The 26,177-nt window shown below is 56.4% G+C and overlaps 1 protein-coding gene across 14 annotated transcripts in view; it reads left to right on the forward strand.

Annotated features, from left to right (window-relative positions):
- The first annotated feature begins 3,770 nt into the window (after positions 1-3,770).
- Positions 3,771-26,177, forward strand: part of Nphp4 (nephrocystin 4) — a 91,860-nt gene continuing 69,453 nt past the window's right edge. For 8 of the 14 annotated variants that reach the window (XR_007340809.1, XR_007340810.1, XR_007340811.1 and 5 more), the window contains exons 1-7: positions 4,345-4,484; positions 6,066-6,243; positions 10,838-10,990; positions 16,631-16,803; positions 17,838-17,902; positions 19,350-19,505; positions 25,361-25,497. Coding sequence is in view for 11 of the 14 variants with exons in the window: in XM_048783738.1 (XP_048639695.1) it covers positions 6,100-6,243; positions 10,838-10,990; positions 16,631-16,803; positions 17,838-17,902; positions 19,350-19,505; positions 25,361-25,497 (828 nt within the window). In the remaining 3 variants the exon portion in view is untranslated. Of the gene's footprint in view, positions 3,847-4,311; positions 4,485-6,065; positions 6,244-10,837; positions 10,991-12,577; positions 15,750-16,630; positions 16,804-17,837; positions 18,331-19,349; positions 19,506-25,360; positions 25,498-26,177 lie in introns of those variants that run through there. The other 6 variants (XM_048783737.1, XM_048783743.1, XM_048783739.1 and 3 more) reach the window with 6 other exon arrangements.

Below are 26,177 nucleotides of genomic sequence, written 5' to 3' on the forward strand. Positions count from 1 at the left end.
ACCGGTTCAGACCTGCCGCCCGCCAGCCGCCGCCGGGTGGGTGTCCGCCTGGGTGGTGCGCGAGGCTCACGTGGAAGTCTGCGGAGAAAGTGGGACTCCCACCCGTGCAGTGCGGCAGGGAGGGTCTCTGTTCCAACCCCGGTTCCGACACGGTCGGCCTGGGCGGCTTCTCGGGGCCTCTCCGCCCTGCGCGCTCCGCGGCGACCTGTCTAGCCTTGCTCTACTGCGCGTCCCGTGGGGACGATCCGCAGTGCTGAGGACCGTGTGAAGGGGGACCGCCAGCAGCCCCGGGTCAGACCTGTCCTCCCCAGAGCTTCCGGGGCGCCTGCATCTCTGGCCTTCGGGTCTCTGCACGGAGCCTGGGCCCCTCCCTGCCCCTGGGACTGCTGCTGGAGGAACTGGAGCCTGCCTGGTTCTGGTCACTCTCCTAGGATGCGCGCCTCACTCCTCTGACTGCTTGTCATTCTCCCCCTCAGGATTTTAGATTCTCTGAAACAGCACCTGTTTTAGTCAGCTTTTTCGCCACTGTGACCAAAACACCCGACAAGAACAATTTTAGAGAAGGAAAAGTTTATTTGGCACTTTCGTGTCCTAGGTCTCACTCAATAGTTGGCCAACTCCATAGCTCTGGGTCGGAGGTGAGGCAGAACATCATGAGGGAAGGATGTGGAGGAGGAAAGCAGCTCAGGACATGGCAACAAGGAAGCAGAGCTCTCACCAGGAACAAAACAGGCACCCCAAAAGCATGCCCCCAGTGACCCACCTCCTCCAGCCACACCCTACCTGCCTGTGGTTTCCATCCAACCAGTTAATCCATTCACTTGGATTAATGCAGATAGGTTAAGGCTCTCACAACCAATCACTTCACCTCTGAACTTTCTTGTAAGCTCTTGGGGACACCTCATATCTAAGCCTTAACAGGACCTTTGACTGTTCTTGGTCTGGAACACAGTAGGTGCTTGGTAAATACTCATTGAATAGCCACAAACTCCAAAAGACTCCACGGCCTCAGTTTTGTAGATTGGAAACAGGCCAGGTGGGTGGGGGTCTTTCCTGATGTTGGAAAGACTAGTCTCTGCACCCTGGGCCCCTTGGCTTCTCCTGACTTCCTGACGGGCAGGGAGGGGTGGCCTGGCTATAATGACTTTGGGGTGGGCATCACTAGTCGTGTGGCTTTAGGCTGGCCATTTAACCTCCACAGTCTCAATCTCTTCATTTTTATACTAGGGATAACGAGAGTACTTATCTTACAGTTGGAATAATAGATGTGGAAATGTTCGCGGGGCACTTGGATTCAGGATGGAACCCTCCCGGTTTTCTCTTTCTCATGTTCATCTGGCCCCAGTGGCCCTCACTAAAAGATTCTTGCTGGGGACCCAGTGCTGACCTCACAGTCTTGTGTGCGGCTCTGATGTGTGCAGTGACTTTCCTGTAGAGGTCTGTTGGGAGCAGGTGGAAGTGAAGACAGGGTGTTCTCTGAGGAGGTGGCCAAGTGGGGGAGGGGAAGTGAGAGCTGCCTGCTGCCTAGGTTCCTCCTCTCAGGGGTCCCATGTAGCACATGTCCCTTAGACTGTTGCTGTCCTGCCTCCCCCACCCAGCTTTAGCCACGTGGGCACAAGTCCTCTCAGGGTGCACTCCCTCTCCCAGCCTGGGCGTGGGGCAGTAGGGGCAGTGAGGGTAAGGCAGTCTCCCGTGTGGGTGCCTGGCACTTTGCATGCTCTTTAATAGTGGCTACCAAGTGTGGCACTGTCCCTGCTGTCACCAAGGAAGAGAGGAGATGCAAGTGAGGTGACTGGGCCCTCTGGAGCCTGCGCCAGGAGTGCCGCCTTCTCCATCAGGCATGCATGTGAACGAGTGCCCACCTCCAATTTCAGGAAAGAAGGCAACCAGAAAACAGCATTTTTCCAGAAAAAAAAAAAAAAGCACAAAGGTCACCTTCCCTGAAGCTGTTTGATTTTGGTTGTGAATGTTAACTGTGCTCTGCTGGGGTGCCAAGGATGTGGGAGGAACAGGCTCCCTCCTGCCAGGAGCTGGCCTGGGAGCAGTCAGTGCAAGACAGGTGACGTGCAGGGGCCATATGAGCCGAGGGCCAGCCAGGGAGCATCCAGGAGGTCCTGGCAAAGCAGGTGGCTCTTGAGTTGGCGTTGGTGGCCTCTTTTGCTTTTGGTTGTGGGCTTTTGTGTGAATCTCCTGTGCCTGCTGTCACATAGTACCACAAATTCAGAGGCTTGAAACAACATTTATTCTCCAGTTCTGGAAGTTAGCAGTCCGAAATCAGCCTCACTAGCTAAGGTAAGGCGTCCCTGGGCTGATCCCTTCTGAGGCTCAGGGTGGGGAAGAGCCTGGCCCCTTCCTTTACCAGCTCCTGAGGCCACTGCATTTCTTGGCTTCTGGCCCTGCCCTCCTCAGGTCTCACCCTGCTTCCACCATGATACATCGTTCGCTTAGAGGATACTGTTTGGCTAAGTGTTGCAGACCTTCCAAATACGGCCATGTGTAACTGTACAGTTTCTGAAGGTCACATTTGTTCCTATTCTCTCCTCTTCAGGAAAGTCTTAAGTGTGAAGCTTTCAGCCTTGTGGTGCAGGGTACAAATGTGCCCAGTTCTGTTTTGCTTGAAAATTCCATTTTTATTGCCACTATTTTCCCTGAAGTGTCAGGCTCACTTCTTTAGAGAAAGTGTCCGCAGGTATCCAAGTCTGAATAACCTTAGCTCTACTCTCATTGTCTTTAGTACAATGTGTCAATGAATAGGAAAAGCAAGCCGGGCTGGCTGCCCAACCCTGCAGGGCCTCCCCTGGGATGACCAGGGCCTTAGTCTGCAGCAGAAACACTTCCCGTGGATTTCTCATTTTGCCGTTGAATCTTGACGTATACGCCAACTGTCAAGGTGTGGCACATTAATAACCTCCCAGCTCCTGCAGGAACGTTCTCTAGTGAAGCTGGTGTTTTCCTGTGTGGGGACAGACTCCATGAGGACAGAGTCTGGTGCCATGTGCGGGTGATACTGGGCCTTGCAGCTGAATCCTAGTTGCCTTTGCTCCGTCAACATAGATGTCAGCCTGGGGAAAGTGACCAGGGACAGCTGGGTGTTAGGAAGATCCTGTGACCTCGTGCCCCAGGACCACACTTGGGGAGCTGTGTTCTCAGAAGGCTAAGCCCACTGCTTTTCATTCTGCTTGGCGTCTCAGTGTCGGAATCCAGCCTCTTGCCAAGGCGCGACTCTTGATTCTGGGTCAGCTGAAGGACATCAGGAGAAGATGGGATCCTGCCTGGCTGGAAGGACCGGGGAGCACCTGGCTGGGGAGCACCTGGCTGGGGAGCAACTGGCTGGGGAGCACCTGGCTGGGGAGCACCTGGCCGGGGAGCACCAGCCAGGCCCCTCAGAAGCTGGCAACACTTGAAACCCATCCCAGACTGGCTTTGGTAGCAAGAGACTTTGTTCGTAGCTCAACTGTCTTGGGGTGACTGGTTTTAGGGAGCTGTTAAGCCAGGGCTCCGATGACATCAGGCACTCCTACTTTGTTCTTTTTTTTTTTTTTGGTACCAGGTATTGAACTCGGGGCACTTGACCACTGAGCCACATCCTCAGCTCTTTTTTGTATTTTATTTAGAGACAGGGTCTCACTGAGTTGCTTAGCGCCTTGCTTTTGATGAGGCTGGCTTTGGACTTGGGATCCTCCTGCCTCAGCCTCCTGAGCCACTGAGATTACAGGTGTGCGCCACTGCACCCACCTCTTATTAATTTTAATTTTCTTTTTTTAAGACAGGGTGTTTCTACATTGCCCAGCGGGTCCTGGAGCGTGCTGTCCTTCTGCCTCAGTCTCCTGATTGCTGGCATTTCAGGTATGTGCCACTGTGCCCAGCCTTTCATCCTTTTGACCTATGTCTTCAGGTAACTGCTCCCAGTTGGGCCCTGGCAACTTGAGGCTGGCACCCTCTGCTCTGATTGGGTCATGCTGCCTGGGCTCCCTTTAAGACAGTCCACACTAGGGCAGGGCTTGAGCTGCCACTCACCCTGGAGCTCTTTTGCTTTGCTTGGCTTTCGCAGCTGCACAGAGCAGCCTTGCATGTGGCGTCCCTAAGTGGTCGCTGGGGCCAGGGTGTCTGTGCTTCGATGTGTCCATGGTGGGGGTGGAGGGCTTCTGGGTCAAGATGGGCACATTTCCTGGGGGCAGCATGGTGTGAGCTGGCAGTGGAGGCTGCTGACTGGGGTGTGGTGGGCTTCAGGGGTGGAGGTTCCTTTCAGAAACTCAGATTTACTGTGGGCACTGTGGCCCTGCTGACTCTCTTCTTCCACAAATGGAGCAGGTCATGCTGGAGGCCCAAGCAAGGGTCTGGTGGGCAGAATGAACGACTGGCACAGGATCTTTGCCCAGAGCACGCTTGTCCCTCCCCACCCCCAGAGAGCACGGCAGCTGTTGAAGGAATCGACGGCCTTTCAGTGTGTCCTGAAGTGGCTCGAGGGTCCACTGGTCAAGCAGGTAATGCCGTCAGCTCTGTGTCGCCAGGTGTTCCCGGCTGAGGTGAGGTTTCCAGGTGACGTGTTGATTGTCACTTACCTCCTGCATCTCAGCACCACACCCCTGACCCTGGCCTTGGCGGGTTGGGAAGTGAAGTGGCCCATCAGCACAGAGCACATACAGTCAGTGACTCAGTGCCTTTGACACAGGGTGGGGGTTTCTTTCTGCCCACAGTGGGACGGTTGAAAACCCAGGTAGTCTGACTTCCTGGGATATTTCTGAGTGAACTTGTTTCAGTGTGTGGCCTTGTGCGTTCTTCCTTGTGTCCTGATTTCAGCCTGGCAATCAGGGCGCAGGGGGCTGAGCCTGGTACCTGGTGGCTGTGGCCTGTCTGAGCACAATATGTGGATATATGGTAGCAGTTAGCACTCTCAGGGCCTGTCCTGTGGGCTCCACAGCCAGTCTGTGCCCCAGTTGCCGAGGAACCTGCTGGGTGAGTCAGTGTTCCTGTGCTGCCATCTGCAGGACCCTTGTGCGGTGGACGTCTTGGTGAGCCCAAGTGGTGACCTGCAGGTGGCATGAGAAGGATCCAGCCTGTAGTGTGAGCGCGTGCTTTCTGAATTTGGCCTGCCAAGGTGCCGTCTTTTGTAGCTGGTTGGAGTGACGTTAGTACAGAGTATGGAGTGTGGGCCTGTGGACGGCTGGCTAAGTCACCAGTGTCCTTGTCGCTCATTCCAAGCCCTTGTGGAGTCTGCCGTCTGCCGTCCAGTACTGGGATGGCCGCTGTGCTCATGGCTTCTTTCTTTGGGTTTTTCTTGGGTGGATTTGCTCGACCCTCGCGGCCCTGGGAAGCCGGTGCCAGCGATTGCTGGATCCCAGAGAGGAGCAGAACCCCAGAGCAGCTGGTCAGCTGCCCTGATGGCCACCCTGGCCTCCACCCGGCTGGGCGCTCCGCTGCCCTGTCTCACAGGAAAGCCTTGCTTCTGTCCTCCTGGGAATTTTTTGAAGGAAATTTTATTTCTTCACTTTATTTTTCAAAAGTTCAAAAATTCACAAGGATAGGCAGGGAAAGTGAATCACCCATGGTGTCCCCACCCAGGAAGATAGCCAGTGGTACCTGTTTTTGGTATAGCTTTCCAGAAATTCTAAGCCAATACAATAAATCTTTTATAAATATTTTATTCCATAAAATATATTTATGGAAATATGTATTTTTTTCATTTTAAAATCTAAATGATAACTTACTGTTACTAAATGATAACTTGCTTAGCACCTTGCTATTTAAAAAAAATATCCATGTTTTATAGATTGTTCATGTTGTTACATGAAAATTTTCTTACTCTGTTGTAAAACTGCATAGTATTTCTTTGAGGGTGAACCGTTGTTTATATAGCAAGGCTCTAACTCATGAACTTCCAAACTTTCCCCGTCATTTTCTGTTACAGATAATGCTTCAGTAAATAAGTTTGGTTTTGTCGTTTTTTTAGCATATGCATATATTTGTAGAATAATTTCTATAAGTGGGATAACTGATCCTAAGTCATATGTGAAAGATGTGATTTGAGACCACATTACACATGACAAGTGTATTTAAACACCAAGACAGAGACAAGCTGGGAGTATAACAGCATAAGCCATGCAAATACTGAGCGTGAGAATACTGGTGACCGTGCTGACGTCTGACCCCAGATGTCCAGGTGAAGAGCTGTGGCCAGAGTTGAAGACAGACGCTTTTTCCCCCCCAGTTCTTGGGTGGAACCCAGGGCCTCATGTCCACCAGGCAAGTGCTTTTCTAGTGAGCCACAACCCAACCCATAAAAAGGGGCATTTCATCAGATAATCATGTCCAGAAGATGCAGCAGCCCTAAGTGTGTCTGCACCTCAGTTGGGGCCCTCAGAACACCCGTTGGGGGATGATCCTCTAAGAGGAGCACAGCCAAGTCTCCTTACAGTAGAGGACACAGGGACACCTACGGCAGGCAGAAGGACACAGGCTTACAAAGGTGCCCCGGTGACTTCAGCAGGGTGCAGTGAGATGTGGCCACAGACGGGAATGTTGCCTGGCACGGACCATAATGCCGGTCCGGGGCAGGAAGCGGGTGTTCAGCGTAAACCAGGGTTTCACCTTGGAGGCGCCATGGCCAACTCATCAGGCAGCTGGTGGGAGCTCTCCGTTTCACCTCCCAGGGTCCAGCCGAGCTCAGCACGGCAGGCTGGCCTTTCAACGCATGCTGCTGGGCTGGCTGGGACAGCTCTCCTGCGTGGCCCCTGCAACATGGCTCCCACATGCCGAAGCTGGCGTGGGTAGAAGTAAAGGGGCAGCGTGTCAGGTGCACAGTCGCTCCGGAAGAGCAAAGGTCATGCACGCGTCGCACTGGAGGCTAAAGGCTGTGTGCGCAGTCACCCTGGACGAGTGCAGGACATTACAAAGATAAACAAATGAGTACATAAACAAAAATGGAATTATAGGGCTATTAGAAAATTATTTGAACTGAATAATCGGAGAGTATGTAACAATTTGTGAGGTGTTGCTTATATCAGTCGTTTGAGGGAAATTCATAGCTCTGTGCGGCTGTCTTAGAAAAGAAAGGTATGAGATCATGGTTTCCTTTTTAAGAACCTAGATGAAAAGATCAAATCAAAGATAACGTAAGTAGAAATAAGGCAATAGTAAATATTTGAGCAGAAATCAATTCAGGGACCAAGAATAGACAAAATGAGCAGAAGAGGAAGAAGTTGGTCCTTTGAGATGGTTCGTAAAATTGATGACTCTGTAGAAAGACTGCTCAAAAGGGGTGACAAAAGAAAACACAGATTCCTAGCGTTAGGAGTGAGGGCGCGGCCATCACGTGTCACCTCAGAGTCTGTTAGGCAGGGGGAGGAGGGATGGTGATTGCAGACAGGTTCTCCGAGGGAAAAGGGGATCAAGGGCTGCTTCCCACCGCCTTTCTAAGGGCACGGCCAGTGATGCCCAGATCAGCCAAGAAACTCCCGGGAAAATACAGACCAGTGTGCTCAAGAATAGTAGCACAAACCGCCTGTGTTGGGGTGTCCGACCTCATGTGTGAGAGAGACAGACGGACGGACATCATGGACCTGTGTAGGGGTGTCAGACCCCGTGTGTGAGAGAGATGGACGGACATCATGGTCCTGTGTAGGGGTGTCAGACCCGGTGTGTGAGAGAGACAGACGGACGGACATCATGGTCCTGTGTAGGGGTGTCAGACCCCGTGTGTGAGAGAGACAGATGGACGGACATCATGTCCCGTGGAGTCCCTGCAGTAATGCAAAGCCAGTTCTACATTAAGAATCCAGCAGCAGCGACAGGAGACAGGACTGGGGGCAGATGTGGCTTAGAGGGCCTCACCAGGTATATAGTTGCAGTTCTTCGGAGTCTGGTGGCTTTGGGTGGCAGCAGCCCTGCCTAGGGATGGAGCTGGGTTGGCCTCAAGCTCAGGCACTTTGTTGATGGTCCTAGTGTCTTTTTCTCACTCTCCCACTCCATGACGTCATCTCATTATTGGGATGGCTTTCGGTTCAGTTGGCGTTTACTGGACACCTGTTTGGAACGGTGCGGGGACATAGAGATGATGCTCAGGTCCTGAAGTCAAAGCCAGCAATGGCAGCAGTGGCCTTCCCAGAAGGTGGCAGGAGGGTGAGGGAGCAGGAGAGACTGGGGACTCCCACTGGGAGGCGCAGGGGCTCAGCCCTGCTCCTGTGGCCTGGCCTGGGCCCTGAGCCAGCCTTCTGCCTCCTCACAGCCTGCTGTCCACCTGGGGATAGTGGTCAGTCAGCCTGTGAGAGCTGGACAGCCCCTGGGGAAAGGCAGGGCAGGGCCTGGAGAGGCTGGGTGGCCTGGTCAGGGGAGGCTGGGTGTGGAGGGGAGGAGGGCGGTGCAGGGGCAGCAGTTGAGGCCTCTGTGGAACAGTGGCCCTGCACAGCGGGAGGACAGCATTGAGCCGGCATCTTCCACAGACTTCACCCTGTCTTTGCCATCCCTGGAATCGATGCCACCTCCTTCCAGTTGTCCCAGACAGAAGGTGTGCTATCGTCCTTCACTAGGGACATGGGACTCCAAACTGGACCCGGGAATGCAGGGCCATCTGAGGCAGCTGGCCGCCCTCTCCCTCTATCTCCCCGCTCCTGTTCTGCGTCCAGCCTGCCCCTGCTCCTTCAGGACACAGCCTGAGGGCCACTTGCTGCTAGCCAGTGCCCTTCCTGCTGCCTCCTGTCCGCAGAGGGCTGTGGCCTCCACCTCTCCCCACGGCAGCAGCCGCCTTTTTCCTAGATCCTGGATCAGAACGGGCCGTTTCTGCTTGGGGTCTTTCTGTGTCTTCTGGCCTCTGTGGGAGGCAAGGCCAGTTTCTGAGTGGGCTCCATGAGGCCCACTCCTGTGGCCTCCCAGCTGCCCGCCTCCTCCCCTCTCCATCTGCTGCAGTCTGCAGGCACCATTGGAGAATGTCCCTGGGCTTTTGTTTCTTCTCAGGCTTGGTGAGGCCTGGGATCAGGAGACAACAGTCAATGAAAGAGGGCTTGTGAGGGTTCCCTGAGGGCAGGAAGGTGACCGCGTGCACAGGGTCCATCAGGAGGTGAGGGGTTCTGGTCGGCTTAGGGGGAGCCGGTCCTGGGGTTCCTGCAGGAAGGCGTGTGTGAGGCAGAGTAGGCAGGCCTAGGACTGGCCAGCTGGAATGATTCAGTGGCCTTAGAACAGGGGCTGCCCCAGCTGCCTGGTCCCTGGTCCTGGGACCAGGAGGGCAGAGGCGCAGTCTCCTGGGGTGTGAGAGCTGGGCGGGCTGAGGGGCAGGCAGGACTGCATGGTGGCTTGCCTTCAGAGATGTTTTCACGGGCAGCCTGTTTGCCAGCTCTGGGATCGCCCTGGGAGGGAGGCCGCAGAAGCCAGGGCAGAATGTAGAAGCTAGGAAACTAGGGTTCACAGAGTCGAAGAGAGGCCCCAGTTCTCCCTGAAGGGCACTGGTGTCGCTGTCCCTCGACCTGGTCCATCCTCCCCAGGTGCCCCAGGCTTGGCTCAGGGGCGTTCTCCTGACCGGCCAGAGAAGTCTTTTCTCCAGTGGACCTGTGAGGACAGCAGCTTTGCCTGCCTGGTTGTCCCTTGTGTCCCTGTTCTTGGCACAGAATAGATGTCTGATGAATGGCCGTGAGTGAAGGGAAAGAGAGACCGTCCCGGGCAGGAGCGGAGCCTCGTGCTGGCCTCCCAGGAGCAGGGGCACTGAGGCTGAGCCGAGCTGTGCAAGTGCTGGTCTCCTGGTTGCTTTGTTCTGTCTTTGTAGCTATGATTTCTTGTGAAGACTGTTTATTGAGTATAAATAAATGTCCTGTGTAGTAAATACCAAGAAATACTCATTATTGATTACAGGTTGGGCTGCAATGCTGAGGGAACCAGAGTCAAAATATCCACTGGTGATACGGCAGTGACCATTGCCTTCCAACACTGGACACATGATCAATCCTACCAAAAGAGCCGTCACTCTGAGCGGCCTATATGCCACAGTGGAAAGTGGTTTTGAATCATAATATGAACAGTCTCCATAGTCTCATCTTCACCTCATCAATTTCCTAGGTCATCTTGAGACTGTAGAGTCACACTGTCACAAAATCTAGAGATTTCATCTCCTTGGTTTTATTTCAAATTGTTATCAATGAGTGAAAATGAGTCATACAAAGCCAAAGATACTTTTAAGTTAATCTTTCATAAGAGAAAAAGAATCAAGCTCCCCCCAAGCAATTTAGCTATGATTTCTTACTCATTGAAGATCTGTTTGTTTTTGTTTTTTTCCACTAATACTACCCCAGAATAATTCTGGCAAGTTGAGAATTTAGAGCTTCTGGCCCTGTGAGGACTGCAAATAAGTAACCAAATCAATCTGAAATGTTAAGCTTAAGTTAGACAGAGGTGATTTACTACCTCTCATCACAGACAAATCCAGTTATATAAGCTTCAGGTGTGGTTTGATCTAGGTTCTCATCTGGACTTGTTCTCTGGACTTGTTCTCTCTTATCTCTTGGCTCCCCCATGTGGCAGAGTGGCTGCCAGCAGCTCCATGCCTGCATCCTGGCAGACATGTCTGCGTCTGCAGCCCTGGCTCATGTCCTCTTGGCTCTGGGTGCACCTTAAGTCAGCGTCTGTTCCAGGAACTTGAGTGATTGGCTGGGGAGAGGGCTGAGCGCTGGATTTGCAGTCCTACCAAGACCAGTGGCCGTGGGAGAGAGGCGGCTCCTGAAAGGAAATTGGGCTGCTTGTGGCTCAGCAGGTGGGGTAGAGGCTGAGTGCTCAGTGCCATCCAGAGTGTCCGCCATGGGCGTGGGGTGGCTCGCGGCTCTCAGGGCTCCTCAGGCTCCTCCCTGCTGTCTCCTAGGCTGTGCTGGAGGTGCTGTCCGAGACTGAATGCCACCTGCGCGTGTCTCTCTTTGACATCACCTACCGCTACTTCTTTGGGAAGACATGGAGAACCTCAGCGAGGCCGGTCCAGCAGCTCTCGAGGCAGCCATCCAGGATCGTCTTCGACGAGGTGCGCCTGGGACAGTGGGCGGGGCTGCTCTGAGGGCATCTGAATGGGGCCAGCCCAGAAGGGACCAGTGCATCTCAGGCCCACCCGAAGGAAGGGCGTGGGGCAGCGGGTTCAGGGGTGGGAAGCGCATGGTGTGGTACTTTGTCTCCAAGCTCTCTGGTGTGGAAGCAGCTTGCAGGAGGGACCGGGGGTCCCATCACCTGTGAGGAGTCTCAGGGTTCTTGGAACAAAGTAAGGAAATGGGTGGTCTCATCTGCCACTGCTGCCTCCTGCTGTCCTTTAAGGTGGTGAAATTGAGACTTAGTGAAGTGACGTGCCTGGTCGAGGGTGGCAGAGTGTGGCCCAGACCTGTGCTCCTGGCTCCAGACTGTGTGCTAGAATGGACACTGGTTGAGTCCCCTGGTCCCCAACTGGCTCTGAGACTGGCTGTCTGCCCAGGCTATGGTCGTGGCTCTCCAGGTGCTGGGTGAGGGGTCATGCAGTCTGTCGTGCAGTCTGTCCCGGCCGCCCATCATGCAGTCTGTCGGGGCCACCCCCAGGGCAGGAAGCACAGCGATTGAAGCCACCGTGGGTCTCACTGGGGGAGAGCTGCTGCGGCTGGGGTCTGCAGTGCGAGACAGACAGGCCCTGGGCCAGCAGGCCAGGCCAGTGTGGCAGGGGTGGCCCTGGTTAGGTGACCTCCTTGGCAGGGTCCTGCAGTCCTTCTTGCAGGTCCTTCACTGGGGTTTTACTCAGAAAGCAGCATGTGACCGAGCCCTGTCCCTCCAGGCTGCTGCTTCACACCTGAAGTGGGGAGTCTGAGGAGCCTGCTTGTTGGGTCAGGGTCACCAGTGGGGAGCACTGTCAGGGACAGGGCGGAGGCGGGGACGCGCAGGGAGCCACAGTGACGAGGTGTCCCTGAGTGGAGAAGGCCGCAGGTCAGCAGGGCAGGCGGGGTGTGCTTAGGCAGGAGCGGGTGCTGGCGCCCCTGACTCATCCCCAGCTGCTGTGCCCACTGTGGGCAGCAGAGGCCAGTGGTGGCCCAGGAAGCATCCCGCCTGACAGCCGCTTGGCAGGGTGTTTTGCCTGTATTCCTCTCACTTCCTTTTCATGCAGGGCGCAGAGAGCAGGCCTGCTCAGTTTAGGTAACTAGGACTGCCCTCCACCGCCTGAGTGTGTGCTGTGGCCTCGGCCTGGGCGCTCTGCAGCCGCGTGCTGGCCACCTGCCCCCGCTGCCTGCCTGGGGGGTGCAGCTGCGGAAGTCCTGTTGGCTTTGAGAAAGGTGGTTCTGAGGTTTGACCAGGTCTTCCTGGTTCCTCCATCTGCAGTGGCCCAGGTGACCTGGTGTGAAGCTAGTGAGCTGCCAGCAGGAGGCTGTCGCGTTTGGGGCCACCCTGGTTGTCCAGCTTACGTGTGGGTGGATGGACCCACCTGGCCTGCTCTGGGCTCACTGAGCCATCACTGTGCATGCAGCCCTGAGAGAAGAGGCTCTCGTGACAACACTGTCCCCTCAAAAAGACTTTGAACAAAGAACTCTGGCCTTGAGCCTGGGGGAGTGTTTTTTCTGTAAGGAGGACTCTTTGCTCTGTACCCCGGTTCTCTTCCCAGGCCCTGCTGGTGGGACCCAGGCGAGCAGCCCAGCCCTGTCAGCTCCAGCTGGAGCTCTGCTCTCCTCCGACCTTCCCTGGCAGGGAAGAGCTGCTTCCTCTGAGACGATGAGTAACTCCTTTAGCCTCTGAAGAAGTGCCTTCCAGTCCACCCTGGCCGGGGGCCTGCGTTTTCCACGTCTGCTTTTGGAGATGACAGAACTCTCCCCCAGTTCATGCTGCAGCTGACCGCGGTCCTGCCTCCTGTGGCAGGCCGATTTTCCCCCTGTTGGTTTGAGGAGTGTCACAGGGTGGGGACTCTGGGGCTTCTCAGTCCAGTGTGCACTGGTCCAGGACCCCTTCAGGGGTCGGCTGTTGGTCCCTCAGGGGATGGGTTGTCTGCCCCACCCATGACAGTGAGGGGACGGCAGGACTGGGCTGCCCCTGCTGGTCAGGTAGTGAGGCCATGTAGGTGCCTTTAGAAGTGGGTGCTGTCAGGGAGCCCGAGGGTAACCCAGCCCTTCCCCAGCCTGACGGGAGGCGCTGCCTCTCAGGCTTTCTTCCTGCAGCGGTGGGGGAGGCCACATCCTCACGTGAGTGGTCATAGCACAGCAGCTGTGGCTTTGCTTCTGAGGAAGCCGTGTCCCTGTAGGAGCCTCCCCGGCTTGCCCGCTGGCCGGCAGCGCTCCCCTCCGCGAGGGCCACCCTCCTCTCTGGCTCAGCGGGAACGCTCCCGGGGCCTCTGACCTCCAGCGGGGCCCGCACAGGTGATTTCCAGAGGTGTTCCAGCGCTGGGTCTGGCTGGATGGTGATGGCACTGCCACTTGTTTGGGGACATGGAGCACTGTCAGTGGTGGGTTTTGTCCTGTGTGCTCGTGATACAGGCTCTGGGAGCCTCCTTGATTTGTGTCTCCTCCCTGCTTTTCTAAGTGAGCAGAGGAGTCGTGCTTTGCTGAGCATTGGCTCATGCACGTGGGCCAGCCCTGCCCTATTGCATGTCCCCTGTGGGGTCCAGGCACGTTATTCACACTCCCAGGTCCCGAGTCCACTCCTCTGTGGTTGAGAGAGGACAGTGTGTGTCTTGCAGGGGCTGCTTGAGCATGAAGCATGTGCATTTCACACCCAGGCCCCAGGAAGTGGTCCGTGGTCCGCAGCAGAGGTTGGTGGACCACTCTGCCTGCAGGCCGTGTTCAGGAGCCGGTGTGCAGATGCGGACGAGGTCCCACGTAGCTCTCAGCAGGGTCAGAGTTCCCGTGTGTGTAGACCAGGGTTTCTCACCGCGACACCATCCAGGTGGGTCCTCTGTTCTGTAGTGGGTGGTGAGGGCCGGAGCCATCATTGGGACCCTTTGCTGTGGAAGCTTCTGGCTTTTGAACTTGAGGTTGTGCGTCCTGGAGGAGAGCTGTTCAGCTGTGTTGGCGGCGCTGGGCGGTCAGCTGTGGGCTCTGGGACAGGCAGACAGCCCCGGTGTGAGGCCGAGCTGCAGGTGGAAGCCGGGAGGTGTTGGTGGGGAGTTGGTCCTCCCGAAGGTGCTCTGCCCCTGGTGCCTCTTTAAGTGAGTTCTTGGGAAGGTGCTGGTTTGATTTCTGCTCAGTTCTTCCCTGGCCTTCAGGGCACATGTCAGCAGGGGCTGGTCGCTTGCCTGGTGCAGCTTCTTCCTAAAGACACATCGACAGAGCCCAGTTTCAGTCTTGTCGTGGGTGAGAGATGGAGAACTGGCCTGAGGCGAGTGGTGTCCGTGTTTTTGAAGATGTAGGCATTAGGACAGGAGCATTTAAATGATTTATGAATCTGTTTATCCTGTCAGGGAGGAAGCTTGTCAGTGCAGATGAGTGGGAGGTGATGCAGGGTGAACTGGAGCCGTCTCTCCTGTCTTGAGTGGCCTTCTCCCGCGGGTAATTGGATGGGCTTGACTTGAACGCTTAATCATGCAGTTCCAGTGGATGCATAGAACTGTTCTCTCAAAACGTGTGGTGTTGGTGTTAATTAAATTCCCCTAGACTGGGCCCAGGTGTGTCTCAGTGGGGTGCTGTTGGGATTCTGGCTGAGCCTGTTTCCCAGGAAGGCAGGGCTCTAAGGTGCAGGTGAAGCAGTCAGCGTGACTTCGTGACTATGTGGGGATGATGGCGTGGGGTGGTGGTTCAAGCTGTGCAGAGGTTTCCCTCTCGGGAGGCTCCTGCCTGAGTCTCAGAACTGCAGGGTCCTGAGCAGTGTTTGCAGTCGGTAGCTGTGCAGTCCGTCATTTATAAAGCCAGCGAACCTTGAACTTGGCTAAGGCTGGGTTGTGTTTTCCAGGTTCCTCATGAGTTCTTTAGCGTGGAGCCGTTCCTACACTGATGGTCAGTAAATGATTTTTGGAAGAGTGTGTCCTTGTCAGTCAGCAGTGGAACTGACAGGACTGTCTGAACTTGACCTGCCTTTCAGCCTGCTAGCTGCCATGGATGGCTGCTTCTTCTCAAGAAAGATGTGCTCTTAGGTTCCAGGCTGGCCACTGGGCTGAGAGCCTGTCCTCTGGGCTGTTTCCGCCTCCCAGTGATGGTTGCTGGAGGTGAGCGAGCAGCCACTATCTGAGCCCTCCACTGCTTCAGGTGGAGCACTTAATTGCAAGGTGACCTCTAAGCTAGGAGATGAGTGTTGCTTCATATTGGAATTTAAAATGTTTGTTTTACTGCCAAAACAGAAGCTGTGCAGTGTTCATAAAACCGAAGTGCACAGGTGTAAATATACAGGTGAGATAGTGCAGACTTGGCTGTGCGGTGGTGGGGCTTCTTAAACCTTGCTGAGTCTTTGAAGCAGAAACATGACTCTCCCAGTCCAACCACCTGTCAGCTGTGAGTGGTCATCATTTCATCGTTTTTGCAATAAAAGATAATGGAATGGCGATTTATATCTCATGGCGGATGTCTGAATGTGTCTCTCTGTTATCCTGGGCTGACAGTCAGTGATTACAGTAAACGTTCTCTCGGTGACACTATGGTAATGACCCGTTAATAGGGGAGTCGGGTGCAGGCCAGCCTCTGCCCTGCCTCTGGGGGGTGGCTCTCACCCAGCCTTACACCCACTCAGTCTGGAAGCCAGCTCAGTGTCACCTGTGAGTGTTGTGCACACAGATACCGGACGCCGTGGGTTGGCAGACGCGACCAGCAGCTCTGCTCCACCTTCTGAGCCTGCGCCTCCGTCAGTTTTAACTGCAGGTAACTTCGCTTCATTGACCGACGCAGGAAGACAGAGTGTGTCGAACAGGGAGATGATTTGCCTCACCTCTCGCTTCTCTCCAGGTCCCCTCAGGCCCTGGGGACGCAGGAGTCAGAGGCCCCCACTTGCATGTTGGGGATGAAGAAGTTACAAAGGGAACATCTGCTGAGATCAGTTTGAATGGCCTCTACTTGGCCTAGGCCCCCACATCTTTTAGCAAGATCTCTAGGTCATCATAGAAGACTTGGTCAGGCTCTGAGCTGGGGAGACTTAGCACCTAGAGAAATCCAGGGGTCCTTCTGGTGTGCACACAGTGAGTTCAGGTGGACTGTCACGAACCTCCTGAGACAGGCTGAGCTTGGCCCGAGGGAGTGTGGAGGGGAGAGTGGCAGTCGGGATGAGAGTTCTGTACTGAGAGTCGGCTGGGCTTGGGGCCGGGGAGGGTCAGCAGACCTGTACATCTGTAGAGGGCTTGTTCTGTCCTGGGCTGAGGCAACCGGTCCTGCCTGGAGTCACCACCCCTGCCGCAGGTGCACAGCTGGCCAGCCTTTCTTCCCCAGGAGGCCCGAGGCCTGCTGGCATCTGCAAGGTGGAATTCCCAGGGTTGAAAGGTCCTGAGCAGAGGCAAAGTGTCTGGAGCCTGGGTGTCAGCCCCTGGCGGGAGAAGCCCTGACACCGGCTAGACTCTGGGGGGTGGCCTCCTGCGCTGTTCTTTCCCCATCAGGGGTGGTGCTGCACATGAGGGCTCATGCACAGTCCCTGGTGCTTGTGGTGTGCTCCTGAAGTGCGTCTGGCACCTGCTCCCCGGCTGCCCCCCCCCGCAGGCTGGGGACGTAGCCCACCACTGCCTCTGCCTAGCGGCCTCTGATCTGTTTTGCAGCCTTTCTACTTCCATACGTCCTTAAACCACCCAAATATCGTGGCTGTAGTGGAAGTGGTCACTGAAGGCAGGAAGCAGGATGGGACCCTCCAGTCACTGTCCTGTGGGTTTGGAATTCTTCGGATCTTCAGCAATAAACCTGACTCTCCGACCTCTGCTTCCCAGGACAAACGGTATCTGCTTTGTTTTTCTACTTCTGTGGTCCCCAGCCTCATTCACTGTGGCTTAACAGCTTGCTCTTGGTGATCAGAGTGCTTTAAGTTTGTTATGTGTTCATAATAGTGTACTGTAAGAGATTTTTGCTTATTTTACTATTATTTTTTTTGTTTGTTTGTTATTTCTAAGCAAGCTGAGGAGTTGTGCTTTGACTGTGAGTGTTGGATCTGATGTAGCATGCACTTGGGCCAGCCCTGCCGTGTTGCTTGTCCCCTGTGGGGTCCAGGCACATTATTCACACTCTCAGGTCCCAAGTCCACTCCTCTGTGGCCGAGAGAGGATAGTGTGTCTCTTGCTTCTTGAGCATGAAACATGTGCATTTCACACCCAGGCCCCAGGAAGTGGTCTGTGGTCCGCAGCAGAAACGCCTCTGCCTGCAGGACGTGTTTAGGAGCTGGGTGTGCAGACACGGACAAGGTCACACATAGCACAAGGTCACACATAGCGTCTCAGCAGGGTCAGAGTTCCCGTGTGTGTAGACCACCTGACATCCAGGCAGGTCCTCCTCTGTTCTGTGGTGGGTGGTGAGGGCTAGGGGCTAGGGTTAGGGTTAGGGAGCCACCGGTGAATTCTGGATGCTTGGCAGCATCCTTGGCCTCCCTCTGCTAGATGCCAGCACCCAGTTAGGATAGCTCAAAGCCTCCCCAGACACTGCCAAATGTTCCTGGGGTGAAGTCATCATGGAGGAGACTGCTCTGGCAATAGGCCACAGCAGTCCCTTAAACCTTGTCTTTCTTGGGACGCTGGAGTTTGGTGATTTTCCCTTGGACATTTTTTGCTCCTTAGGCCTTGGGCCGAGGTGTGCCCGATATGCTCGGCATGTCGTGGAGCTCTGGGCAAGGCCACCGACATTGTCCTCAGCTGCCTGTTCCCTGCAGAGGTCGGGGCTGGCAGCATTAGAAGGCTCTAGAGGTGTGGGAGAAGCAGATCTGGCCTTTGGTGCCTGGTGCAAGCTGGATGGTTGACGAGGTTCCCTGGTCCTGTTTTCCAGGTTGAGGCTGTACCATGGCACCCCCAGAGCCCTCCTGCACCCGTTTCTGCAAGACCCTGTGGAGCGTAAGAACCAGCCTGTCCTTGGCCACACGGGCAGAGACTGCAACTTTCCTGAGCATGTTCCTGCCTCAGCGTGTGCCGCCATGTGCCTGAATGTCATCTGCCCTCGGCTTAGCACAGTTATCTAATAGTTTCTGGCAAATGTGTCATGGACTTGGCTTTTTGCATAATTTAAAAAACTGAAATGCACCCACCCTGCTTTGCCAGGCAAGCTGGGGGTGTGGCCTTTGTCAGCCACATGAAAGGAGGAGGCCTCCTGGCCTCTGATGACACCTTGCCTACCAGATGAAGCAGCTGAGCAGCAAGATCCCTGACTGAAGTCATTGGTTATCACTAACAGTGAGGCCTTCCCAGCTGTGCCCACCTGATGGGGATGTCTGCAGACTGGTGCCCCACAGCAGGGGAGTTTCCTACTGGGCTTCTGTTGGGAGGTGTGGCCCCCTGTGATGCTGCCTACCTGGAGGATGAGCAGCGAGGCGCCTGTAGTGGGGGCTGTTTGGAAGGACATCCCGGAGGCCCAGAGCAGATGCTGAGCCAGGCCCCAGGGAGGGTGGAGGGGAGAGTGGCAGGAGGTGGGTCTGCTGGGGAGCATGCCTCTTGTCCATTAGAGATGTGGCCCCAACGCCCTGAAAGCAGTTGTGTGTGCACACTGTGGCCTGTGCTAGAATGTTCAATGGCACCCCCTGCCCCCAAATTTGGTGAAAATCTTGAGATGGGAAGCAATCAGTTGGAAAGTTAATTTTGTTTATAAAGATTGCTTTTAGGTTATTTTTTCATTGACTTTAATTATTCTTTGCTAAGATTTTTCCCTCCTGAAGTATCCAGGGCTGCCAGGGTTCTACCCCCACAATTCTATGTGCAAGCTCCGTTCTGAGTGGGAGTGGGTGCAGAGGACCAGCCTCCAGCCAGCAGCCCGTCCAGCCACTGCGTTGGCATTTCACTGGTGGTTCACATGGTTCAGAGTTCCAAAGGTCTGAAAAAGTATGGAGATTGAGAGTGAACTCTCCTCCGCCAGCTGCCCCCCGAGGCTGAGTGCTTGCCTAGCACGCCGGAGGCCCTGGGCTGGATCAGCCTCGGTCCAGCCTTCCTCTCCCTCAGCCCAGCTACCCCTGTGGCAAGGCTCAGCCAGCAAACAGAGCTACCCAAGTGTCCACACACGAGCAGATTCAATCACAGAACACGAATTTAAGGAAATGCCTCACAGCCAGGAAGGAGGATGAGGAGCTTTCTCATCACTGCAGAAACAGACAAAATGCACAAAATCCCAAACACACGTACAAACAAAAGCCAAACAAATGGCCCTTGTGCTTTCCATCTCTAGGCTAACGGGGCAGAAGGACTCCTGTCTCCTTAGACAAGACGATCTCCCTGAGTGGTGGTGACCCCGAGTCTGTTTCTTGCTGATTGACAGAAGTGCCCTGGCTTCAGCCCCATGTTTTCTCTTCCCCAGAAAACAAGCACATGACCCTCATCGAGAGCTGCAGCCTGCTGTACACCCTGCGGCTGCACCCGCCGCTGGAGCCTGCTTTCCACCTGGTGCCCCAGAACCTGCTGGTGTCGGGGCTGCAGCGGGTCCCTGGCCTCCTCCCCGCTCACAGCGAAACCGGTGAGGCTCCTTTGGGTCTGTGGTTCAAGGTTGGACCTCAGAGGACCCAGCCTCCTCCAGGTGGGTGAGTGGCCACAGTCCCACTCTAATTCAGCACCCAGCCTGGGGAGCAGGCAGCAAGGCCATCCGTCCCTGTCCCTTCTGGGGAGTGAGCTGCCGTCCTTGTGTCACCTTTGCCTTCTTTTCTGGTAAATACTCTCATAAAACACATCGTCCATCTCCCTATGATGGTGGCCAGCAAAGACACTATCGCTGTGTCCCACCCTTGCTGTGCCCTAGTTTTAGGAACTCATCGTCATTATAACTTCTCAGTTGTGGTGAAATATATATGACGTGCAGCTTGCCACCTGAGCTGTCTTTCGGGGGACTGTCAGGGGTGAGCACCTTCACACCACTGTGCAGCTGCTGCCTTCGCCATTCCAGAATGTTCTCATCTCCTCCAGCTGAAGTTCGAGCCCCTAACCCCGAGCTGCCCACTCTGCCTCCCAGCCCTGAGCTTACAGTGTCCTCCTCAGCCCCTGGTGTGAGTCCTACCTGTGACCTCCCCAAATGGGAGGCCAGACAAGTGGGCCTCGTTGCCCCTGCTTTGAGTGAAGGGTGAAAACCAGTGCCTGGCCCTGCCTGCTGGGCTGTGGCCCCGTCTCGCTGCCCTGGGCATGTCCTGGGCCCTGGCCAGGGGACCCTGAGCTCCACTGTGGTGTGTTGTCCTGCTTGTGCCAATGCTGAGGACCTTGTTGCATGTGGATTTTAGGGTCACTGTGGCGGGCATCTTGACCTGTGCTCTGGGGGCCGGTGGTGTATCCATCTCTCTGTGACGGTGCACAGGTGTCTGTGGGATTGAGCTAGGACAGGAAGCATCTGCAGGTCCCCGTGGAGTTGCTGCTTCTTGTGGGTGGGGTGGTGACAGAAACTTCGGATCCCGGAAACACCTGTTTTGTTCTCAGTATCTTGTGGGGAGCTGGGGTACAAAGGGAGCTGGTGGCCAAAATCGGGCTTCAGGATGGAGAAGCAGGAGGTAGCTGAGAAGTCCCCTCAGGGCTGTCCTGAAGCACTGGTGTTCAGCCCGGCCTGGCTTCGCTCTCCTGTGTGGAGTAGCCAGTCTGGCGCTGAGGCACTGGTCGCCTGCGGGTGGTGCCTGAGGAGCTGCAGAAATGAAGGGCACTTCATGTGTCATTAGTGAGTCTAAGGAGCCAGGGACCCTGAAAGAGGAGCCAGTGCAGCCCTGGGGTGGGTGGGTAGAGAGTGCTGACTCCATGCAGGTGCTCCCGAGCCGAGCCATGGGATGTGGCTCTTGCTGGCTCCCCAGTGACAGTTTTGGAAGAGAAGCCCGGGTGCGCAGCCTCGGCTGGTATGCAGGGTGCCAGGTCGAAAGTGCCGAGAGTGCTCACCCAGGTGTCGGCTCTGCCCCGAGTTCTGCCCAGCAGCTTCTGCGCCCTCGTGACTGTCCCGTGGAAAGGGTTTCCGCCAGATGATGGTCTGCATCGGGGAGGACCGTCTGACTGGGCTTTCTTAGTGGCGCTCTTCGTTGCTCACTTGCAGGGGTGGATTTTAGGTTCATTTGTGACATGCAGCAGTGGGAGGACAGAGGTGAAGTTTCTGTTGTGTCATTGTCGGGCCACACAAGGTCGTGATTCCCAACGCGGAGAGGTCCCGTGTGTGTGGCGGTGTCACAGCCGGGATGCTGGTGAGGTTAAGCCAGGGTAGCTCGGGCTCCCTGAGTGAGGACGCCCGCTCACGGAAGTCCAGCTGGGCTTTCCAGAACTAGAACCCAAGGCCATGTGGGGTGCTCAGGGAGGGGTGGTCCAGTTTTCACGGTGCCCTTAGCTCTGGAGGAAAGAGTGCACCCCTTTGCAGGGAGAGGCCTGTGATCCCCAAAGTGCCTGAGGACAGCGAGCGCCTGGCCACTTCCAGGAGGTGGGTGGAGAGTGAGCAGTGCATGGGTGGAGTTGTGGGGGCTGGGTCTGGTGACCGCACTGGCGGTCCGTCCGGTCACTGTGTGGCTGGGACTTGGTGTTCGTTGGGGCCTGATGGTTTCGGGGGTGGAGCGAGCCTCTGTTGCTGGAGACCTCAGATCTCTGCGGCCCCGCCTGCCCTCCCCAGGCCTTGTTTTCTGTTTTCCCTCTGTAAAATGGGGACAGGACTGTTTGGGGGAGAAAGTGAGATGGGCCAGCAAAGTGCCAGCACGTGAGCTGCTGCTCCTGCCTCGGGACCTGCTGTCCCAAGTTCAGCTGAAGCCCACGCTTCCCTCCCTCGGAGCGCGTCCTGGAAGCGCTGATCTTTCCCAGTCCTTCACGTACGTGGAGAGAAGGCTCTGCTCCGACCCCACTGCTCTTCCTCAGTCTCGCTTCCTGAGGCCCAGAGCACCTGGGCGATGGAGCCAGGCTTGGGAGCTGGGCACTTTGCCCCAGAGTCTGCGACACTCATAGGATGCCCAGCCCTGCCCTGGCTTCCCAGCGCCTCCAGACCTAGAAGGCGGGGCTCCTCTGGTGTCCCGGAGGGAGCTCCTCTTCCTCCGTGGGGCTTCCTTGCCGCTCTGCAGTCCTGGGTTGCAGTCGTGGTCATGGTCCCTGGGGATGGCCATGGAAGTCTGCTTTCTGCCCAGGCCTGGGCTGCTCTGGGATCACTGGGCTCTGCCACTGGCCAGCTGCCCAGTGGCTCCACTCCTTCTGCTGCATTGTTGCCCTGTGGAATAGGCACTGGGCACCAGGGTGGCTCTTCCTGAAAGGAGGTCCTTGTCCTTAGTTGTTGAGATTTCTTGGGGGAAAAAACCCAGCAGCAGGCACTGGTGGTAGGTGAGCCTGGTCCAGCTTCAGACACCACAGGTCTGTTGTCAGGATGGACCACGGCAGTGGAGATGTGTGCCCGCCTGGCTGGACGCAGCTGTGTGTGGGCCCCGCCCCCTCTTGGATGTACAGGCCAGTGTTACCAGGCGCTCGCCAGCTCCGCGTCCAACTTCCATTCTCCGTGGCTTCTCGGTCCTCACGGTGGATCCTGTGCTCATGGACTCACCTGCTCACCACAACTGGTTTCCATCCCCAAATCAAGACTCAGCTCTTCCCGCCACTGGTGGGAGTTTGCGGAGCCATGGGAAGCTAACGAGTCTGCGGCACACGTCCTGGCTGGTGTGGAACAAGGGGACACTCAGCAGAGAGGGTGACCAGATGGGGATGGTGGCTGTTAGTAGGGTGGCCCCTGAGCCCCAGGTGTTCTTTTGCTAAGTATAGTGTGGAATGCACAGCCAGGCTGTTCCGAGGATTTAGGACTGTGCTCTCGTGGCCTATGTGTGCTGCACATCTCTCCTGGGAGCCAAGCGAGGCCTGCGTCCTCTTCAGGGTTTACGGTGACTCTAGAGCGACTTTGCAGGTAGCGAGACCCACAGGCTGGGGGGGCATGGTCTCCCCCCTTGCTCAGCTGTGGAAACTGAGAGTGGCAGTGCCTGGTCCAGGGCCATGAGCAGAGCTGGGTCCACACCAGGCCTGGCTCCCAGGCCCGTCTGCCTCCAGAGAAGCTCCTAAGCTCTCCTGAGGAGGCGGTGCCTTGGCGACTCTTGGCGGACCTGACTTCTTCCTGCGGACAGGTCCTGCTGTGCGACACCCTGCAGTTGTGGCCTGCCGGCCGCTGTGTGCAGGGCAGGAGGTGCAGGGGCGGTGGCTGGCCCTGCTGTGGCTGCAGCCCCTCCATGTGACTCCCTCCTGGCTCCAGGCTACTCAGCTTTCTTGCTATAGCTGGTGTGTCCTCTGTTCTGTCACCAGTGCTGCCAGCAACTGGGTCGTGGCCTTTGGTGCCCCCTTTTCTCTGTCCCTGTTTTGTTCTCCTGCAACCCTGCCCGTGCTTAGCTTCTCATCTCCCCGTGCCCCCGAGGAGGCTCGGTCCATGACCCTGGGATCCCCTTGTGTGCACTGCAGCTGGTCATCTTTCACTGTCACATCTGCATTTTGAACATTCAGATGCCTGTGGCCTGGGGTTCTGCACCAGTGTCCAGGAGCAGCATGCCACACCTCGTGTGGGCGAGGAGGACACTGGGTTTCCCCTTCTGTTTCTGTAGAAGTTAAGAAGTCAGTAGAGTCGAGGTCAGCACTGTGTGAGCTGGGCATGTCGTCACTGTCCTTGCCAGAGGGTGGCGTCTGCGTGTCCTTGCCACCTTGTGGGGTGGCCATGCCTTTGCTGCCCAGTGACAGGGATGTCAAGTTGGAGTGTGCTGGGGGTAGTCCAGCAGACAGTGCCCTGGGGCCTGCGGGAGTTGAGGGTGGGGCAGGGGTGTCCTGGGAGTCTCGGCTTTCTGTGGTGGCTGATAGAAGTCCCTGGGTGGGGCGCTGTGGATGGTGCCACCAGTGAAGGCTGAGAGCGGGGGCCTCAGCGTGGGAGGAGGTGCAGGACTTGCAGGTGCACATGGGCGTGACCACCTCCCTTCAGTGGCATCCCGTCAGTGACATCCACCTGGAGCCCTCACGTCTGCTGACAGGGCCCCTCGCCCCAGGTCCAGCCTGCTGTGTGGCCAGTGGCCTTGCTGGTCTAGAGCAGAAGGTTCTGGGTGGCCGCTGTCATGCCCTCGTGAGTGAAGCAGCCGTGCTGCTGGCCAGTGTGGTGCAGGCCCTCGGGTGGGCGGGCTGAGAGGGCACCCACGAGCACCCCCGCCCACCATCGAGGTGAGCGTGTGCATTAGGTGGAGGATACAGTTTCCGTCTGCCTAGTGGGGGGCATCTGCAGAAGCCACCGGGGCACAGCGGCCTGTGTGTTCTCATCTTGCTCTTCTCCTGGGCCCGCTCGCCTCCTCGGCCTCCTCTCGCCCTCCTCTCCTCCTCTCCTCTGGCTTACTTTGCTGGGATGCTCTCTGCTCACCTGGAGTGGCCTGGGCGCTGGTCACCTTTCCAGGCCCCTGCTGGCCTTGCCATTGTCTTCCCAGAAGTAGCACAGGAGCCTTGGGTGCTGCGGGGGCCTCCCACCTCCCTGCTACCTCGCTCCCCCCCCCCACTGCTTCCTGTCTAGCTGGGTGCAGGGTGTCCCCAGCTCAGGTTGTCTAGGATGCTCGCTCAGCCACCGCGCAGATGGTGGACTTCAGGCCATCTTCCCCATCCCTCAGTGGGCAGTGGAGGGCCGTTGAGCACATTCACATTGTTGTGCAGCCCTCTCCGCCATCTGTCCCTGGGTTCTTGTGGACACAAAGGCAAAGATGAACCTTCTTCCCTGCTCTCCCGCCCTCCCTCTGACCGTGTTTTCCTTAGCACCAAGTGTTTACTTAACTTTGGAATTATCTTTTAAAAACCTAAGACCTAATATGCAAATAACCACAAAAACAGAGGAAGAGTTGGAGGTAGGAGGAGAAGATTGCAGTGGCCGGGAGAGGAAACACAGATCCCTGTGTGGGTTGGGAAGCGGCTGCTTCTCCTGGTCCTGCAGCGTGGAGCAGATCCAGCTCCCACCTCAGCTGTGCTGTGTGCCCGCTCTGCACTGGGGGTGACCTCAGGGAGAAGGCGAGGCTTCTGGGTCTGTGTGTCTGCTTGCTGCAAGATGTCAGCACATGGTCCCATTTCCAGCTGGTTCGGGTAAATGCAGTGGCATTGGTGTGGCTGAGGAGGTGGCGCTGAGGGAACCCAGCTGAAGGGCAGTGGACATGCTTTGCTGTCTGCCCTGTGTTCTTTGAGTGGCCCACTTGCAGTTTGCCCCTGGAGGAGGTTTGCTGGAATCTGAGTGGCAAGTGCAGTTTGTGCACCTTAGCTCAGTGGGTGGCCCGGCGTGCTGTGTCCAGGTGACTCCCCTGCCTCCTCCTGGCCTCGAGGTCCCACTGCCTGTGGTCTGAGGCGTGGGGTTCCTCTGCCTGCTATCCCGTGCCATCTCACACGAGCCTCTTACCGCAGGCGACGCCCTCCGGAAGCCTCGGCTCCAGAAGCCCGTCACGTGGCACTTGGACGACCTGTTCCTCACCCTGTGCCCTTCCCTCGGGAGGTTCGAGGAGGAGCTGGCGCAGCTCCTCACCTGCGATCACGTCCAGGAGGTACGTCTCACCTGCTGCGAGGAGGGCATCCTGAGGACTGGGCCAGCTGCCAGAGTCTGGTGCTGCTGGGGTGGACGGTGTGCCCAGGGGATGTGGTCCTGTCTCTCCCAACTTTGTGGCTGAAGAGGGACACTGTTTCTGTCTCTGAGTTGGTGTAAAACAGGTTTCCTGGGACCCATTTCCTCCTCAGACCCCAGAGATCCTCCAGCCCCCCATCCTGGAAGGTGACAAAGGTGCTGTTGGCTGGAGACACTGACTCTCATCTCAGTAGATGACAAAACACTCCTCACTTAAAGCAGATCATGACCCCAAGTGGACATGGGTGACCAGGCACTGTGGCTCATTTCAGGAGGTGACTGGAGAGTTGTTGCTCACCCCTAAAGGCAGCTGAGAACGTCTCACCCTTGTCTGACCCTTGGCACTCTGCCATCCACATGGACACATTCCTAGAAGCCTTAACCTGGGAGCCCATGGGAGCACTCCTGTCCCCCTCTGTCTCTGCATGCCCTGGCAGGGTGCTTCATGCTCCTGGTTGGGGGGTCTGCCCACCCATCAGGCAGGGACGTGCATGTGGCCATAGTGAGACACAGCACACGTGCCCCAGCGTGCACGTCAGCTCCCGTGTGCTGCTCAGGCTGCCCTGCAGCAGGACCCCCACACTGAGGGCCCCTCTTCCCGTC

This window comes from Marmota marmota, unplaced genomic scaffold (genome assembly GCF_001458135.2).
Source record: "Marmota marmota marmota unplaced genomic scaffold, marMar, whole genome shotgun sequence".
NCBI classification, from domain to species: domain Eukaryota; kingdom Metazoa; phylum Chordata; class Mammalia; order Rodentia; family Sciuridae; genus Marmota; species Marmota marmota.